The 20,198-nt window shown below is 36.7% G+C and overlaps 1 protein-coding gene across 2 annotated transcripts in view; it reads left to right on the top strand.

Moving 5' to 3' along the window:
• The window catches only part of ATF6 (activating transcription factor 6), a 224,106-nt gene that overhangs the window by 31,747 nt on the left and 172,161 nt on the right, over positions 1 to 20,198 (top strand). For both annotated transcript variants that reach the window (XM_036844324.1, XM_036844316.1), the window contains exons 8-9: positions 13,234 to 13,419; positions 14,340 to 14,431. In XM_036844324.1, coding sequence (XP_036700219.1) covers positions 13,234 to 13,419; positions 14,340 to 14,431 — 278 coding nt within the window. The remainder of the gene's footprint in view (positions 1 to 13,233; positions 13,420 to 14,339; positions 14,432 to 20,198) is intronic.

Consider the following 20,198-nt stretch of genomic DNA (forward strand, 5'->3'; position numbering starts at 1 on the left):
TTCTTCTTTGATTCATTGTTGACCCATTGTTTTTTTAGTAGCATGTTGTTTAGTCTCCATGTGTTTGTTCTTTTCCCATTTTTCTTTCTGTGGTTGATTTCTAGTTTCATACCTTTGTGGTCAGATAAGATGCTTGAAATAATTTCTGTCCTGAAGAAGGATTTTTAAAATGATCCCTTAAAATTTTCTTTTAATACTCTTTAAATTGTGAATTTGAATGTTTCTTCTATAATATTCCCAAATAGAACTTGCAATAGAAAATATTCAAAGTTGTCTTTATGTAATTTGTTTAGACATTTAAAATATGTATTATGAAATATTTTAGACATGAAAAAGGTAATGATTAATTAGATATTTAAAAAATATAAACAGTATATCACAGTTGTTAAAAAATATTAGTATATTCTTAGTCTACGTTCATAGAATTAGGACATTCAATCACTGGACAGTCTAGAGGAACATAGCTAGGATGGGGAGGAGGTCTAGAAACCATGTCATGGGGAGAGGAATGGTTTAAGGGTTGGTATGATTCAGTAAGCTGAAGGAGAGAAGACTGAAAGTAGAGCTATCTTCTAGGAAATGAAGGTTGTCATGCGGAAAATAAGATAATTGTTCTGGGTTATTTCAGAGGACTCATCTAGAACAGGTTCAGGTAAGTTATAGAAAAGTTTCTTCTAATTCTAAGATTCTTTGATATAGGAACTATATTTAAAAACCAGAAGGGGTCTTTTTTTTTTTCTAGGCTTAATATCTGAATAGTGAGCATCTTAATGTTGGCAGTCATTGTATGTCACTGACCCATTCTGTAATCTCTAAACATTTCAATTATAATTATTTGTTGGTCTTTTAGCCAGACATCCTTTAGAAGTTCTTTGGTGTGAAAGACTATGTCTGTTCCGCTTTTGCACTCTTAAGAGTGCTCTGTAAATTTGGTGAATAATTTACTGATGTAACTTTGGTGAATAATTCAGTCAACATTGAAGAACTGGGGGATGTGTGAGATGAGAAAGTATAGAACCAACAAGTATTAGCTTTTTTTTAAGCATTATTTATTGACTAGCATTCTTATTACTTTTCAAAATTTAGAGTTGACAGTAATACACAAGAAAGATTCAAGTACTGTGTGTCTGGTGCAAGAGACCTAAAGACGATTAGAATAAAGTTTCTGGTCAACCTGCACGGAGGTTTTTTTGCTTATTTTTCCTTGGCTAGCACATCAGGAAATGAGCCAAGCCTTTTCAGTATGAGTTTTCTGGTAGAGGTTTTGACTTAATGTTTATTTCAAGTAAAGAAACATCAGTCTGTCCTATCTGCTGGCCAAGCCATTCAGGAACCCAGAGTAAATCTGTTCCAGAAGGAGCTGCAGAAACCTTTGATCTTCTCATGTATATAGTCTTCTGTGACCTCAATAGTGCATGTGTTTGTTAGACTCAAGTCCTGTTAAAGTAGGATAAATTTGAGTTAGTATAAATTCCTGGTTTAAAATGGCCAAAATGAAAATTTTTTCATCAAGTGTTTTTTGTGTTTTTAAACCAAAGGTCTGGTGAAAAAGTTGTAATTCAGCACCAAAAAAAAAAAAAAAAAAAAAAAGTGCATCAGTCTTTTGTGGCTTTGTATTGCTGACATGGCTTCTTTTTTTCTACCTTTTTTGTTCTTTTGTTTGGCTAGTTTCACTCTCTAGAGGCCTGCTACTGCCATAAAGTAGCGTTTTTAGCATACCATATTCTGCAAACTACATTAAGTGCCCCATTTTCTGTTATGAAACAGTTTGCATGGTTCAAATTATAATCTCACTCTTTCTGCCTTTTGCTGGTAAATCTGTTCTGTTTAACTCTTGGAAAGCTCATCTAAGTTTTCAAGAAATATGGTTGGTTTTTGGCTGTGATCCTGATGGAAAAAATGAACATGGTCTCTTATTTCAGTGTAGACATTCTCTTAAGCAGTTTCTTAGTAAATGGTAATCTTGGAACTACAAAGATGCCTTCATGGGAGAGCACGCTTATCTTTCTTTAAAGTGCTATCGAATGTGACCAAACATCAAACCAAGGGCTTGGAAACAGCAGTCCGTTTAAATCTGCATTTAGTACTTCCGCCTACCCATTGTAATTCCATAAAGTTCATGAGACATTACGGCCCTGGTTTTAAGGCTGTGGAGCTACATTTTTCTGGTGATTGGGACAACAGAGCAGGAAAAAAAAAGTGGTGAAATTCTATTCTACATGTCGCATAGTGGGTCAAGGTGGAGCAAAAACCCTTAATAGAAATCAGTTGGTGGGAACAATGGAAAGAAAATGATCAGGAACTAGGTCAGAACTAGAAATAACATCAGATAGGAGGCTGATGAAGGGGTACAGGCTATACTGACAGGAGGCCCAGGTCTTCCTCTCAGCCTGTTCACTCTGTTGAACATCTTCCAAACCCTTTATTACTTTGGACCCTCTGTCTAATTCTTTACTTAGTGACCTGACCTCTTCCATCCCAGTCCCTATCCTTTGGAAGTCCCTGCCCTGGGTCACTAGAGCCATCATGAGAAGGTAGTTGCTGGGGGGATCCCTTTCCACTGTCCTTCAAGTATTTGAATGGTGTGAAGGGGATTCCGCTAGCATACATACCAAATTAAAACTTTGTATTTCTTTCCTGTGGAGACAGTGTTATACAGTTAAGTTCAAGATTTCAGGTATTGTTAGTATTGTCACCACTGAGGTAATGTGATACTGGCCCAGATGGGGGCTGTGCACACAGTGTTCCTTTATTGCAGTGGAGGAATGCTGAACTTGGGGATTGACTACCTTTACAGCAAGGAGTAAGCAAGCCTCCTAATTGTCCCGAGGGAGATGTTACCTCATCTCTCAAGGTTTCAACCCTGAGAAATGGCCTAGGTAAAGAGTGGTCAGGGCCTTGTATTCTTGTTGTACCCAGGAGGACATGTAGTAGCACGACTCACAGGGGACCCCCTAAAGGAGTATCTTCCAAGGAAAATATGAATCTAAAATAATCTGTTTACAATGCAAAGCAGTGCAGAGAAACTCTTAGAAAAATGGAGAGTGCCTATGTTCTATTTCAGAAAAAAAAAAAAAGTGTAACTTTTACTGACACTTAAGCTGCTTATTTTATCTGTAACACCCAAGAATAGATACTCTTTGGGTCAAGGTGTGAGCTGAATATCCTTAAATTGTGTGGGTACCTCAGATCTAAGAAGGTAAATAATGAATAGATACTTTTTAGTGACTAAAGTCTGTAACAGAAACATGGAGATTATGATATTTCTTTAGGCTATAAAGTAGAGGAATCCATCAGAACAAATTCAACAGGAAGATTTGGAGATCTGAAAAGCTATCCACATTCTAGTAAAAAAAATCACTTCTGTGTTGACTACTTTTTGGCTTTGCTGCTACCAGGGACTCTGCAAATAAAAGAAAAACATGCCTTGTTAAAATATTTGCAGTTCCTTTTTAGATGGAGATTTGGGGCTTCTAAAAATTTATCTTGAATAAAGACGTTGACAAGTAATCTCATTTGTGTTTACAGTATCTTTGGAATGGGAAGTGAACAGAAGGTTTTTTCTTTTTTTCCGTGATGTGTTGCATTAGGTTAGATTTATGTCGTGGCGACTTTAACATTCTTTATTCTGTATTTTTCAGTGTAGCATCTTGATAAGGTTAATAAATAATTATTTTTAGAGGGGTGCTGATTTATATCAATAAATAATTAAATACTTCTCTCCTTTCTCTGATCTCCCTTCCTGTAACCTGTCCCTGGAGACTCATTCTTAAGGAGACAGTCCTCCCATGCCCTAGATGCTTTCTAGCCATTTTGTTCCCCTGTTCAGAAGCAGTCACTGTTACTAGTTTTTTATGCATTCTTCCTGAGACAGTTCTTTAATATATAAGTATTTGTCTTTTTACCTATTTACCTATTTTATGGAAATGGTAACATACTATAAACACTGTCCTGCACCTTGCTTTTCTCACTTAATACATCTTAGAGATTTTTTCCACATCAGTACATAAGAAGTTTTCCTATTTTTGTAATAGATGCATGGTAGTCTTACTTCACAGGGGTGCCATAATCATTTAAGAGTTTTGCAGGTTTTTTCTTTGTAAACATTCCTCCACTGAATAACTTGTTACTTATTTCATTTTGTTCATGCGCAAGTATACCTGTAGGAGAAATTCCTGTAATTGGAGAGTCAGAAGGTAGGTAGTTTTTCACCTTAGGGGTAAACTGTTCTTTTACACAGCTGTAATTTGTTCTTCCACTTTCAGCGCATGAGAGTGACAGTTACAGGGTTTCTTAATGGAACCCATAGATAGGTTTCAGTGTTTACATAAACAAGTTCCCTTTTCTTCGCCTCACTCATTCCTTGCATAATTATTTGTAATACTTTGTGTGCATGTACATTTGTCTGGAAAGAGAGTCCATAGCTTCCTAATGGCCTTTTGAGGTGAATGAAAGTCCTTGGTTGTTTGGTGTTCTAATAGCTTAACTGAGCTAAAATTCATACACCATAGAGTTTGCCCTTTTAAAATGTACTATTTAATGGTTGCTTAGTATATTCCCAGAGTTGTGCTACTATCACTGCTATCTAATTCCGGAATATTTCATCACCCTAAAAAGAAACTCCATTCCCATTAGCAGTCATTCCTCATCCCCCAACCTCCACAGCCCCTGGCAACTACTTACTGATCTGCTCTCTGTATGGAGTTGCCTATTCTGGACATTTCATGTCAATGGAATTATACAGGATGTAGCTGTTGTATATGACGTCTTTCAGTTAGCATATTTTTCAAGAGACATTCATGTTGTGACATGTATCTTACTTACTCCTTTTTATGGCCAAATAATATTCCATTGTTCCGATATACCACATTTGGACTATCCATTCATCAGTTGATGGACATTTGGATGGTCTCCACTTTTTGGCTGTTATGAATAATGCTGCTTTGAGCATTCATGTACAAGTTTTCATAGTCTTTTAAAAACCATTTTTAGTATATAAAGTGTTTACAAATCAGAAAAATGCAAGTTAATCCAGCCATCAAATGGACAAAATAAGTGAATAGATAATTTACAAAGGAGAATGGCAAATGATTTCAATGAAAGGATCAATAGCTGTATAGTCTTAGAAGGTGTATGTTCTCCAGAACATTACTGCTTTACAAATATGTGAAAGAATATTAATTGTTAACAGAAGAGGACTTTTGACTGGTTAAAGGTGGTTAACAAATGATACTCAAGGATTAAACCTGTTATGGTTAAAATTTTCTGTGGCTCTTACCCCCCCTTGATTATGAGTTCTAAAGGAAAGTTTCTTTTTTCGTTTCCTGTAACTCCTTAGTGTTATGTGTGCACTGCAGCCGTATGTGTGTGTGTGTGTGTACATGTGTATTAGACTTTGTATATGGTAATAATTTCAAATTTTAAAAAGTTGCAAAAACAAAAGTAGTGCAGAGAACACCCACGTGCCTTTACCTGGATTCACCTATTCTTAACATTTTACCACATTTGCTTTATTAGTTCATGTTATCTATCTGCCTGTCTATCCATCTATCAATACATACATACTCACATTTTTTCCTGAACTATTTTAGAGGAACTTACATACCTCATAGTCCTTTACCCCTAAGTATTTCAGTGTATATTTCCTCAGGATAGGGATATTCTCTTAAATACCTGTAGTACAGACCCATACATTTATGTTTATAAAATACTTTATTCAAATGTCAATGTTACAGTTTTATCAGTTCAGTTTTTTTCCCTCCAATACAGGATCCAGTTTAGGGTCAGATATTGCATATAGATGTCATGTCTCTTTAGCTTCTTTTAATCTGGAACATTTCCACAGCCTTTGTCTTTTTGACACCTTTGAGAAATTCATCTCTTTTCTAATATAGTTTTTTTAAATTAATTAATTAATTAATTAGGTTGCGTTGGGTCTTTGTTGCTGCACGCGGGCTTTCTCTAGTTGTGGTGAGTGGGGGCTACTCTTTGTTGTGGTGCGTGAGCTTCTTATTGCAGTGGCTTCTTTTGTTGTGGAGCACGGGCTCTAGAGCGCAGGCTCAGTAGTTGTGGCGCATGGGCTTAGTTGCTCTGCGGCATGTGGGATCTTCCCGGACTGGGGCTCAAACCTGTGTCCCCTGCATTGGCAGGCGGATTCTTAACCACTGCGCCACCAGGGAAGTCCCTCTAATATAGTTTTGATAAGTACTTCACATTTATTTTTGCATAGTCCTATTTGATTCTCACAGAATCCTTGTAAAGTAGGCTTTATTCCCATTTTACCATTGAATGAAATCAATTGGTTAAATATTTCAGCCAAGGCCATATTACTTAGATGGCTAATATTGATAAAGTGGTATGTGCCAGATACTTTCTAAGTGCATAAAACCTCCTGTTGGCCTTTTGAGGTGAATGAAAGTCCCGATAAATACAGAATAAGGAGCAGACTGAGCGATCTTGGGAGGAGATTAGATTTTTATTCTTAGGCTCTGTTTTTCTGCTTTTGTAGGAATTAAATGAGATTTCCAGATTTTGTCTGTTTTTGTTTTTGTTTTAGTCTGATATTTAAAATTTGAAATGTGTAAAAATAGGAGATGGAGTGAGGACAGATATTTTCAATATTACTTTAGTTGCGCAGTTTATCAGGGCAGCTGTGAGGCACATTGTTGTTGGAATTAAGAATTTTTGCCTCCTCACCCAGTTTATTCATAGCTGCAGGATGTTTCTTTTTACTGACACTTATGTGTATGGTACATTATAGTTTACAGAGAACCTTCATGTCCATTACTCATTTGATCCTCACCTCAATCATATGACCTGCGATAATGGAGTTAGGATTCAAGCCTAGGCCTTCTCTGAGTCCAGTGCTGTTGTCATTACTCTGTGCTCCATTAATGGGGCTTTACTTTCAAAGCAGCCCTGATGCAGTGCAAACTTCAAATTACCTACGTCTTGAAACTTGCTGCTCCCTTTTCTCTCCCTCTGCAAATGTATTCTCTTAATTAAAAAAAAAAATTCAAGCAGATGGTTTTACGTCTTGAGAGACAAAGTATAAAGATGGACCTTATTTGAACAATCTGGTATCAAATAAAACAGCAAAGTTAATATCATCCATATTTTATGATACAGTAGTCATTATTGTGCTACATGGTAATTAAGCACACATGTTTAACATCAGTGCTAGAACCATTTTGTTTTTGGATTGGATGAGACCTTTAGAGGATTAAAGCGGCGGCTTTAAACTTTTTGTCCATAATCCACAGTAAGAAATGTATTTTACATTTCTCTTGACATACACAGTCTAATGAAACAAGAGATAAGCTCTTACTAACTCCCTCTTTTTATTAATGTTTAAATAGACTCTGGGAGAAGAAATGATTTTTCTAAGATCTTCCAATTAATTTATTGCAGTGCTGGGACAAGAATTAAGAACTTCTGACTTCTCGGACTTCCCTGGTGGTCCAGTGGTTAAGAATCTGCGCTCCCAATGCAGGGGGCCCAGGTTCAATCCCTGGTTAGGAAACTAGATCCCACATGCCGCACGTAAAGATCCCGTATGACACAACTAAGACCTGGTGCAGCCAAATAAATAAATAAATATTAAATAAATAAATAAATAAATAAATATTTTTTTAAAAAATGGTCCACATCCGAAGTGAGAGAATAGCATTGACATATATACACTACCAAATGTAAAATAGATAGCTAGTGGGAAGCAGCCGCATAGCACAGGGAGATCAGCTCAGTGCTTTGTGACCACCTAGAGGGGTGGGATGGGGAGGATGGGAGGGAGATGCAAGAGGGAGGGGATATGGAGATATATGTATATATATAGCTGATTCACTTTGTTATACAGCAGAAAGTAACACAACATTGTAAAGCAATTATACTCCAATAAAGATGTTTAAAAAAAAAAAGGTCCTCATCAAAAAAAATCATAAAACAAAAAAAACTCCCGACTTCCAGTGTTGTCATTTTAAAAAAAAATTTATTTATTTTGTTTTATTTATTTTTGGCTGTGTTGGGTCTTCATTGCTGTGCATGGGCTTTCTCTAGTTGCGGTGGGCGGGGGCTGCTCTTCGTTGCAGTGCACAGGCGTCTCATTGCAGTGGCTTCTCTTGTTGTGGAGCATGGGCTGTAGGCAAGCAGGCTTCAGTAGTAGTGGCTCGTGGGCTCAGTAGTTGTGGCTCGCAGGCTCTAGAGCGCAGGCTCAGTAGTTGTGGCGCACGGGCTTAGTTGCTCCACGGTATGTGGGATCTTCCCGGACCAGGGCTTGAACCCGTGTCCCCTGCATTGGCAGGCGGATTCTCAACCACTGCACCTCCAGGGAAGCACCCAGTGTTGTCATTTGATGACTAAATTACTATTACTCTTATATAGCTACACCAGGTATTTCTAGGGACATATGAAGCAGAGGAGTCATTAATTGAAGGCACAGGAAACTGCTCTGAGGATCTTTGAAGATCCTGTGCACAGGACTAAGATTCCTCCATTCTTCAGGAGGCTCTGCCAGCAGTGTGGCTTTCCTGAGGGATCTGGTGGATACTCTTGTCTTTGCCTCTCTACCAGTTCTTTCTTTTCACTCAGAAGATAGGATTGGATAGAGCAGCTTGGACCTACAATCTAGTAGGGATTTTGTCTGTTATCCTTTCTCACTCTGGAAATCATACTACATGCCACAAGGCATTCTTCATTCAGAAATAAAAAAGGGAGAGAGAAAGGAAAACTTCGGGGTGAAAATTATCTACTTGACTCTGCCAATTTAATGGCTCCTGTTACCAGTAATGAAGAGTCTTTATTTAACTTTTAATGAGTAGGAAAAGGTTATACCACACACACACACAACTTAATAGAGAGTAAAATAAAATTCTGGCTTTCTGTCATAAGATTTGAGAAAAGTAGATGTAAAGATTTTGTTTTTCTGTTTTAAATAATTTTATGAGAAAAAAAGGAGTGTACTTAAGATTCTTAAGAGAAATCAAATTAAAATATTTAATTTATTTGAATATTTAAAATAAGGTTGCCATAAGTTAAATTTGCCATTGATTTTTGCTGTACATCTTTTTTAGGATGTATTTATAATAAGTATATTTACTATGATATACAATAATATAATAGTTATGTAAATTAAAAGAAGTATTTAAGAAAATTTACTCCTTTGCCTTTTAAATCAATTTCAAATAAACAAAGTTTATTTCTTTTTTTTATTTAATTGAAAAAAATTTTTGTTTGATATGATGAAGAGGTTAATCAGTGACAGTTTCTGCTTCATACGTCAGTTTAGAGGGAAAGATTCAGCAAAATGAGAATTAGAATTGACAGATGTGCAGTAAGCCAGTGATTGATTCACCTGTATGTTACCAGTACTTGATCTCTCTTGAGCTTGTGTGTGATGTTAGGATGTATTTCTTAGCAGTAAAATATTTTATTTTAATACCTTTAATTTATAGCCATTCAGGACTTTGAAGCTTATTTCTTAGCAACATCACAGAATCAAGGGTCTAAATAGTCTTATTTTATTTGTAAGAAGAACATAATATCTTATAGTGTTTATCAGTCACTAACTTAAAATTAAAAAACATAATGGAAAGAGACTTAGAATTTTGACTCTTAAATTGATCCAGCCTTCAAAAAGTACTAGTCCATTTGTGGAAGTTCTCCCTTTACGAGATTCTTTCTTACAGTCAAATAAATGTTTGTTTGATAATGAAACACCATATTTTATAGTGCAGTGTCACTAAAGGGAGAATATTTTGCTGCCGTGGAGCTTTTTCTTTTTTCTTTTTCCAAGGCACAATGCTTGGTGGAAGAGTTTTCTGAAGGCAGGATGACCAGAAGCAGTGACTGTTAGCTGTTAGCAGTGACTGTTAGTGAACTGCTAGCTGTTCACTCATTTGAGTCATGTTGAATCTTCTCATACACCCATAAGGGAGATGTGTCAATTGATTAATGGGCCAGAGTATTGATTTTATGTTTGCAGACTGCTAATAGAGGAGAGTAAGCTTCTATTCAAGCAGTTCCGTAAGCCTTCAATTTCAAACAGGCACATAATTAAAGTAACCATACAGCTCACTGAGTTTAGAGTTCCATACTGTGATGCAAGACTTCCTGTTTGGTATTTAAAAGCAGTGTGGAGCTGTTGTGTCAGAAGCACTGGGCTTGGAATCAACAGTCCTAAGTTCTAGCCTTGGCTCTTCTACTCTCTAACAGCATCAAATGATAAGGCTTATTTTTAAAAATCTTGAAAACTGTAAAAATTTCAACAGGAGGAGATTAATTAAATGTATTATGGAACACCAAGATAATTGAAATACTATGCTGCCATTCTCATGGCATGTCAAAGATGATCATGATACACTGTATGTTAAAAAATCAGTTTACGGCACTTCCCTGGTGGCACAGTGGTTGGGAATCTGCCTGCCGGTGCAGGGGACACGGGTTCGAGCCCTGGTCTGGGAGGATCCCACGTGCCGCGGAGCAACTGGGCCCGTGAGCCACAGTTGCTGAGCCTGCGCATCTGGAGCCTGTGCTCCGCAACAAGGGGCCGCGATGGTGAGAGGCCCGCGCACCGCGATGAGGAGTGGCCCCCACTTGCCGCGGCTGGAGAAAGCCCTCGCACAGAAACGAAGACCGAACACAGCCATAAATAAATAAATAAATAAATAAAAATTGGGGGGAAAAATCAGTTTACAAAACAGTTATTATAGTGTAATCCTTTTTTTCGTATAAAATATCGTTCCCCATCAAAAAAACCAAACAGTATGTGTGTGTTTAATCTGAAAATTATGGTTTTTTGCCTAGAATATACAGAATAATTTAAATATTATTTATTTAGATAGCTGAAGACAGCTTGCTGAAATGTAAAGTTGGAACTCTGTGTTTGGTGATTCCTGTGGATTTTATATATTTTTACTGTATTTATCCTTTGTATTTGTTGGTAATATTGAGTATTTACTGCATTTTCAGAGCTATTGTATCTTTTTCTATGGGAAGAAATGAATATTTGGCCACAGGTGGTTTTCATTTTTTTAGTATGAGGCATGTGCATTGACAGCCTTTGAAACTTTATGCTGTATAATATGCAGGTGCTTTTATTGTTTACAGAAATCCTTAATCCTTGTTTGAAATTTATTAAATGGTGTGCCATCTGTAAGCCTTCCTAAATTCCATACATTAATTAGCCTTTAAAGTAAGGTTACCTTTTATCTAACTTTTAGTATAAACTCTTCCATCTGGGAACCTTCTCTTTTATGTGTTTGTTCAGCGTTCTGTGTACTTAAGCACTCTAGTATTAAGTATTAATTATGGATACTGGCATTCTAAGTAACAATGAAGATCACTGAGAGTAACAGTAGTTTGAACAAAGTGGCATTGTCCAGAGAATAGTTTGAAATTGATGAATAATCAATCCATCGTGGCTTTGCCACCTCTGTGTGTGTGTGTGCGCGCACGTGTGTGTGCGCGCACGTATGTGTGTGTGTGTGTGTGTGTGTGTGTGTGTTTAGCATTACTGAAGAGTGGGATAGTTATTCCACAGGGAAACTTTGTAAATTTTGTAGATGGTTATATAAGTCAGCATTGTTGTGAAGTTTCAGTTAAAAAAGAAAAAAAAAAGGAAAAAATACTCTTCTTGACATCTCATATAATGTTTCTTTTCCTTGTGGATTCTGATTGCTTGGTTGGCTTTGGTATACCTCTGTTTCTAGCAAATGTAGTATGGGGTGGGAATTGTGTTGTTATTTTAAAAGAAATCAGTATTAAATTATTTAATTTTATTTACCAATCTGATTAAGCGTTATTAAACACCCACAGTAAAATGTTTATTTTTTTAAAGTCCTTTACAAAACAGAGAACTCAGTAATTCAGTCATCTGTATTCTTACAATAATAAATGTAATATTATTTGGTGCTTTTTATGGACTTTTGCTACCTCACCATCTCTCCCAAATAAATTAGACTAAAATTAAAACAAATAGGTTCCACACCTTAGTTTAGAAAATATGACAAAAATAATTTTGCTCAGTAAGTTTTGATTATGGTAGCTATTGTGGGTCATATTACATGGTTTTGGTTTCCAGGGTATAAAATCTAGGTGGAGAGAGAGAGAGTCAACATTTTTGAAACAGTTGAGACCATTAGAGTGTTCAGGTGTATCTGCCAAATTATAAGGGCATAAGAAATTCAGACAATATAAAAACTCCGAGTGGTTTATCATATTTAGAGTTTGGATGGTCCTTAATATTAACTTAGTAGAGGAGACAGCATTCCAAATTGGAACAAACAGTATGAATAAAGGAACGAGTTAGGTGTGTATGAAGATCATGGAGTAGCCTTAAATGTTAAGATTGGAGGGTGTGGTGTGAATAGTTGTGGGGTTAGAGAAGTAGGGGGTGGTCACATTATGGAAGATTTTGAAAGCAAAGGTGGGTAGCTAGAATGCATGACTAGCTTGCTTTTGCAATTGAATAGCAAGATTAAAATGTTTTTAGGGGAAGGAAGTTATCTTAGAAATGGTAGACAGAAGGAGCCTGAAGCCAATTAAAGTAGTTAGGAGGCTATTGTAGTAGTCTAGAGATGAGTTAATGAGTGCCTGCATTAGGAGAATGGCAGTGGAAACAGAAAGGAATGACTGAGAGACACTTTCACTGTAAGAAACTTGGTCATTAGTATATCCTCAGTACATATTTAGTGAGTAAGTGGGAGGTTGAGAGAGGGAGTAAATTTAGACAATGAAAGAAAAATAGGTTACTCGTCACATCTTCCATTATATCCTGAGAGATACCACTGATATAAAATGAATAGATTTTAAAAAAATAGAGGGAGATAATGAGTTCAGTTTGCGCATAGTGAATTTCAAGTGATGGTAACTCTACAAATAGAAGTGGCCTTATAAGTAATTGGATATATGGTTCTGAAAAATAGTCAATTCAGGGCCTGCGATATAGATTAAAGGTGTATGTATATATACATACATATATACATAGTGTTTCTAAAGGGAAAATTGGAAGATCAATAAATAAGCCTTAGAAAACACCGGAAGAAAACATTTAACAGGTTTTAGAAGGCCTTATTTAATCATTTGATTTCAATTTACTTAGTTTGAGTAATATTTTTTAAAACAACCAGTAACCTGTGTTTTGAACAATTTGTTTAAAGATAATTGTAAAAATCAGTATATTCTTAACTGATCTGATCCTAAAATCCAAATATTTTGATTCACTGTAACTTTTCCTAGATTGCTGTGCTAAGGAGACAGCAACGTATGATAAAAAATCGAGAGTCAGCTTGTCAGTCCCGCAAGAAGAAGAAAGAATACATGCTAGGGTTAGAGGCAAGGTTAAAGGCTGCCCTTCTGGAGAATGAGAAGCTGAAGAAAGAGAACGGATCCCTGAAGCGGCAGCTGGATGAAGTTGTATCAGAGGTGAGTGATGGTAGTGATAGAGCCAGGATAATGGGTTAAAGTGTTCTTTTCTTCTGATAAATCAATTGGAAATTTTATATTTTAAATTAAATTGTGTAAAATAATAGTACTAGGAAAAGGCAGGCCCAGTAAACCCCAAAACATTTGTAGTAAGGATAAAGTATTGGCAAGAGGAGGTTTTGAATTGTACCTCACAAGCTGTACACAAAAGTTGTCTCCTTTTCCTGGGTTTCTCCTCACTTATTACCATAGCACTCTCTTGTTTTTTTTTTTTTTGACTAAATGAATCACATTGAGGCTCCTAAATAGTCCCACTAGGTCGTCCCTTTTAAAGAAGAAAACAATACAAAATAAAAAATTGTTAATGTTTTCTTGGTCTACATGCCCACTATTATGTTTTCTGTTTTGTTGCCATGCTGGTCCCAACGAGGTTAATCTTCTCCTCAGTTCTGTTGATGAAATCTGCTGCTTTCAGGATTTCCTACTGCAGTGCTGTCCTGAACCAAATTGATGCCTCTGCCTACTGAGTGGGGCTTCTTATATTGCTCTTTCTGTCTTTCCTTGAGCGTATGGGAATGTTCCATTATGTTACTGAAAACAATGATTTAATAGGGAGACAAACCACAGAAGTATCTTAGGATTCTTTGAAGATCCATAAAATTATAAAAATTGTTGAATTATTTCCTTTTGGGTGAGGATGCCTCTGCCACAGTGTGGCTGCTATGTTTCTTCTCTCCTGCTACTCTCCTTTTCTCTCTCTCTGGAAGGTTCTGCTCTAGTCTTTTGAAAAGTACTATTTCCTCACATTTGCATTTTGTTTTTTGGTTTAAGTATTCACATAACTGGTGAAGAGGAGAGTTGTTGCTTTTTGTGAGAGGGATGTGTAGTTCAATTGTATTTAATATGGTCCTTTTCTTTAGAACCAGAGGCTTAAAGTTCCCAGTCCAAAGCGAAGAGCTATCTGTGTGATGATAGTTTTGGCATTTGTAATACTGAACTATGGACCCATGAGGTAAGTGTATAGATATTTATTTTGGATACTAATGCTAAAAATTTTAATTCTTGTTATTATTCTAGCTCTAGTCATAAGCTAGGGAAAAATGGATTTGTTTTGTTCTTCTCAGAGACAAGAAGGGAGAAGAAAGATTGGTTCCTCCTCCTTGTTCTTCACCTAGGTCTGGCAGAAAGTTCATGTTTTTCTTTTTTTTTTCCCAATAAATTTATTTATTTATTTATTTATTTTGGCTATATTGGGTCTTCGTTTCTGTGCGAGGGCTTTCTCTAGTTGCGGCAAGCGGGGGCCACTCTTCATCGCGGTGCGCGGGCCTCTCACTGTCACGGCCTCTCCCGTTGCGGAGCACAGGCTCCAGACGCGCAGGCTCAGCAGTTGTGGCTCGCGGGCCTAGCCGCTCCGCGGCATGTGGGATCTTCCCGGACCGGGGCATGAACCCTTGTCCCCTGCATTGGCAGGCGGACTCTTAACCACTGCGCCACCAGGGAAGCCCAAGTTCATGTTTTTTTAATGATGAAAGCCTTAAGTTATTCAACAGATCACTGATGAAGCAAAATAATGAACTGATTAAGATCATGGGCATTGAAATTAGACTGCCTGAGTTCAAATCCTATCTCCTCCACTTAGTAACTTTGTTGTCTTAGGCAAGTTACTTAATCTCTGTATGCCTCAGTTACTTACTTTTAAAATGTGTTTATAAGAATAATATTACCTACCTCAATACTATGATACTTGAGTATCAGAGATTATAAGGCACTTGGGTGGCTTCCTCCCTAGCTATAAAATAAGTAGGTAGAGCAATAATTCTCAGTTTCTTCTTTAGTAGATTTGGAATGGGAATCAGTATAAATATTTTAAGCCTCTAGCTGAACTTGGTTCAGGTTTTCAGCTAAATCACAACTGAGAAATGCTGCTTTTGTGTTGGAGTCATAGAATACTAGAATTCAAAGGGATCTTAGAAATCATCTTTTTCAGACTCCCACTAACCATGGCACACTCAACACATGAACAAAATTAGCATCCTAGGTGTTGGGGAGTCAAGAGTAGTTAGACAGGGGCTGTGCCTTTAAAGATCTCGTGATCCAGCTGGAGGAGAGACATGTAAAAGGATGACTACAGGATAATGTGATGAATGTCATAACATCAGTATGAACAAAGTACTAAGAGAATATAAATGAGAATATGGATTCCTTGAGGAGAAGTTTCATGTCATATTGATAGATGCTCAAAACATTTTTTTTGTTGAATGACAGAATGGTAAGGGACATCCCATAGAGGAAGCTGAATCTTAAAGTGTGATGACAGTTTGCCAGGTGGAAAGTATGGGAAAGGCATGCCAAGCAGAGGGAGCAGCATGATAAAAGGCACAATTATGAAATGGCCTGACATTTTCAGGAAAAAAATGAAAAATTCAGTGCATTTTTATATATGTGGGACTGTGTATGAGGAAATATGGCTAGCAGTATAAGTGGGGGCCAGATAATGAAGGGCCTTGTATGCTGCTATATACAGTGCTACTATAAACCAGGCATTCCTGAGTTTTTAGGCAGAGGGTAACAATCAGTTTTGTATCTTAGGAAGATGACTCTGAGGGTGGTATTGAGAATGGATTGGATGGAAGAGAAACTATTGGTAGAGACAGCATTAGGAGGCTGTTGGTGTATTTAAGGTAATAGATGAGAGCCTGAACTTAGACTATGGTGATGGAAAGGATGGACTATCTCAGGGTACATCTCTGAGATAGACTCTGTGGGATTTGATGACGAATACAATGTGGAACATGAGGAAGAAAAGAGAGAAATTAAACATAATTCCAAAATTTCTATCTTGAGGGACTGAATGGTGATGCTGTAATATGAGGTAGCCAACATAGAAAGAATAATGGTTTTATGATGGAAGACAATGGTTTTTATTAGTAGTATGGGAAATTTGAGATAGCGACTAGATATTGGGAATTACCATGATAGATAGGTAGACAGACAAACAGAGATGTTAGTGGAATAGCTGAGATTATCCAAGGAGAAAAATAGAGGAAGAAGAGTAATAAGAATCTGAGGGAATCAGCATGAGCAGTAGATGGACTCAGGAAAAGAAACTTAGAGTGAATAGGGTTAGGGACAGAATGAGAAGAGAATGGTTTTCTGAAGCTAAGGATGAAAAGAGTTTCAAGAGGGGCTTGAGCAGTGATATCATATGCTGAGGGCTTGAGAGAGGCAGAACGCTGAGACAGGAACATTGAATTTGGTAATTAGCAGGTCAGTAGTAATCTTGGAAAGCAGATTTATTAGGGATAGGAGCGAAATCTATATTAAAATTAGTTGAGAACTGAAAATTGTAAGTTGAATAATCTCTTTTTTATTAATAAAACTTTTTATTATGAAGATTTTCAAACAGAGAAATTAGAGAAAAATTGTATAATGACCCCCTTTTTCATATGTTTGATGGCCAAACTAGGTCACTCCCATTTTATTCCTATGTAGTTGGTTTCTAAAAAATAAAATATAGATCTCGTATTGGACTTTTGTTATTGTTTGGTGTTAGCACAATTCCCCAGAGCATTTGATATCTCATCATGGAGCCCCAGAGACCTATCTACTTTTTAATTAGTTCACTAAAGCAACTCAGTGAAAAGAAGTCATAATTCTGAGTTGACTTATTTTTGAAAGTTCACACTACATTAGACAAGTTACATAGAATATGCTGAAGAGATGCCTGGAGTAAGTATTTGAATTATTAAAAAATTATTTTACTACTTTATTCATTATTTACTCTTGACATTTTACCCATATTTTTCATATTAAAATTATTTTGTCATTTTAATTTTTGTATTTGAGGACTGGGACTTCTTTATTCATGAAGATCTATCTCTTGATTAATAAAGGAGAAAAGAGACATGCTAATCAAAACTTTGTCATCCTGACTTAGGAACTTGAATATAATTAAATTCCTTGAATAAAGTGAATCAGATTACTGTGGAGTGAATATAGAGTCACCAGCAGCTCTCAAAATGAAGCGTTTTATACTGGGACCCTCAGTACCAGAGGGGGCTTCATGGGTGTAGGCCATTTGTTAGAACTTCTCCAGCTACACTCATTTCTTCCTTTCAAAGTCTCTTCTATATAATGACTTTTTCCACTGACTTTCCTCTGTGACTTTTGCCACAGCCATTGAGGATAACAGAGCCATAGGTTTCAATTATTATCTTATATTTAAATACCAGTTTTTAAAGGTGACCATTAGTAGTTATACCCTGAAGATTCTTCTATTCTAGTATACTATATAATTTACTTATTTATTTTCTTTATTTCCTTGCAGAGATTTTCATCTCTTTTTTGTTTTACAGTGCTTAGAACAGTGCCTGGCACATAGTGGTCTCTCAATAAATATTTGTGGTATGAATGAATATGTTCCCCCCTACCCCCGCCCCCCATTAGTAGTAAGTTATTTTTTGATAAGTCTTTAGCTAGTTGTATTTCTCTTTTAAAAGGATTACTTGTAGTCTTGACCAAAAAATCTTTTCTTTTGGTATGAGTTGCTATAAACCTACTTGCATGTATTAAACACGTATCTAGTGTTTATTGACAAGTAACCTGCTTGCCATACTCTGCATATATTTACTAATTCCTATTTTTGTATGTTTATGTACACCATTCCTAAACTGAAAGAACTTCCTTCTGTCTTTCAACTCATGTGTTTTAGTCTCTCCCCACTGACATTCTTGATATTGCTTTATTCAACTGCTTCTCACCAGTTATCAATTTGTTACATTTTCTCCCACTTGTTGAAGTTGTGCTTTGTGCTGTTATTGTTTCTTATGCATATTTTGCCACAGGTATAAGGTCTTAGATCATGTTGTCTAGTTCTTTAATTTTGTCCTGTAGAGACAAGACAGTGTTCATCCCGGAGGAGATACACAGTTATGTGTGTTCATTTGCTATTTCTCAAAAGCTGTGTGCTTTTAGTTCCTCATTTCTTATCTAGGCTATATGAGGTACTCATTATTTATTCAGTCAGACATACAGCAAATATTTTTAGAGGACTGTTGTTTGCCAGGTACTGAGCAAGGAGCCAGGAATGCAAACGTGAATAAAAGTCTAGTAAGAGAAGCACATATGTAAACAACTGTAGTATGAAAAAGAATTATGTAGCTGTTGTATAAAGGTAGGGGCATATTCTTTTTTTTTTTTAATATATATATATTTTTTAAAGTATTTATTTATTTATTTGGTTGCACCGGGTCTTAGTTGCAGCAGGCGGGCTCCTTAGTTGCGGCAGGTGGGCTCCTTAGTTGCGGCGCGTGGGCTCCTTAGTTGTGGCACGTGGGCTCCTTCGTTGTGGCATGCGAACTCTTAGTTGCGGTATGCATGTGGGATCTAGTTCCCTGGCCAGGGATCGAACCCAGACCCACTGCATTGGGAACGCAGAGTCTTATCCACTGCACCACCAGGGAATTCCCATTAGGGGCATATTGTTGAAGGAACATCAGTGACTCTGATGATGGTAGTCACAGAGGCTTTATGGAGTAGCATTTGATGAACGAATAAAGAGAATGGAATTATGCTGCAGGAAGTGAGGATGGTATTGGGGACGTCTTGCTGTGAAAGCCCTCATAAGTCAACAGAGATTTGAAAAATAAGACTGGAACAAAAATTTTTAATGAATTAATGATCTTCACTGATGCTGAAGTGATGGGTGTATCACGGGTTGGGTCTTATTTCCATGAGCAAGTAGATTGATCCATTATGGATGGAGGAGATAATGGTCTCAATTTATTAATAAAGGTTTGTGTTTAAAAAAATTAGATGGACAGTACAAAAAGGAGAATTAAGAATAGGAGACAGTTTAAATACTTGAAAATACTGAGCAACAACCTAAGGAAATCTGTGTCTGTCTCTGTGTGAAGGCTTTAGGAACAGAAAGCCAAGAAGTAGTGGGAATATTAGGAACTGTTCAGATTTTAAAAACATGTTAAAAGGCTTAGATTGAAGAAAAACGACAACGAGAAGAGCTAGAAGGAATGAAGAAATATCAAAATGTCTTAACAAGTTGGAATATCTCCAGATACCAAGAAGGAAATAGGAAAGAAACTGGCTATGAAACTCATGAAAAGCAGGAACTATTTCTTCTGGAGAAAATTTGGCACAGTGAAATATCAAAGCTCAGAGAGCAACAATGTCTGAAAGACTGAAATCTACCCCTGAACCAAATGTTGGGAATGGAGATGTTGCATCATGTATATTATTCAGAAGCATCTCTTAATTGACCTCATTGTTTGCAGTCTTTTCACTGCAAAACCAATGATCTTCTCAGACCTGGGAATCTGCCAGAGGAGCGGGAAATCCCCAGTTGAACCTTATTAGTACCACCTGGAAGATATTTATTGAACAACTTTCACATCCGTGGCCTTGAATATCTATAAAGCAAGCATTATTATGTTTTAATTGGTGCAGAAACTGCATAGGCTTTTAAATAATAGATTGTGAGTTCTAACTCAGCTTTTCTCAGGTACTACAAAACTAAGTCTGGCCAGACAAATAGACATTTTAATCAGAGATTTCGAAAGCATTTTAAATTTAGGAAGCTAAACTCTTTCAGAAGAGATCACATTACCATAGTAGTGTTGTTAATGTTGTTTCAGATGTTCAATGTAGAATTGAACTTTTGTGCCTTACTGGTATGGGTCCAAGTGAGAAAATATATAACACACATTTGCCAAATATAGGTATGCCTTAAGAAACATTTCCTGAAGGCACTTGGTGATGAAATG

This window comes from Balaenoptera musculus, chromosome 1, assembly GCF_009873245.2.
Source record: "Balaenoptera musculus isolate JJ_BM4_2016_0621 chromosome 1, mBalMus1.pri.v3, whole genome shotgun sequence".
NCBI classification, from domain to species: Eukaryota; Metazoa; Chordata; class Mammalia; order Artiodactyla; family Balaenopteridae; genus Balaenoptera; species Balaenoptera musculus.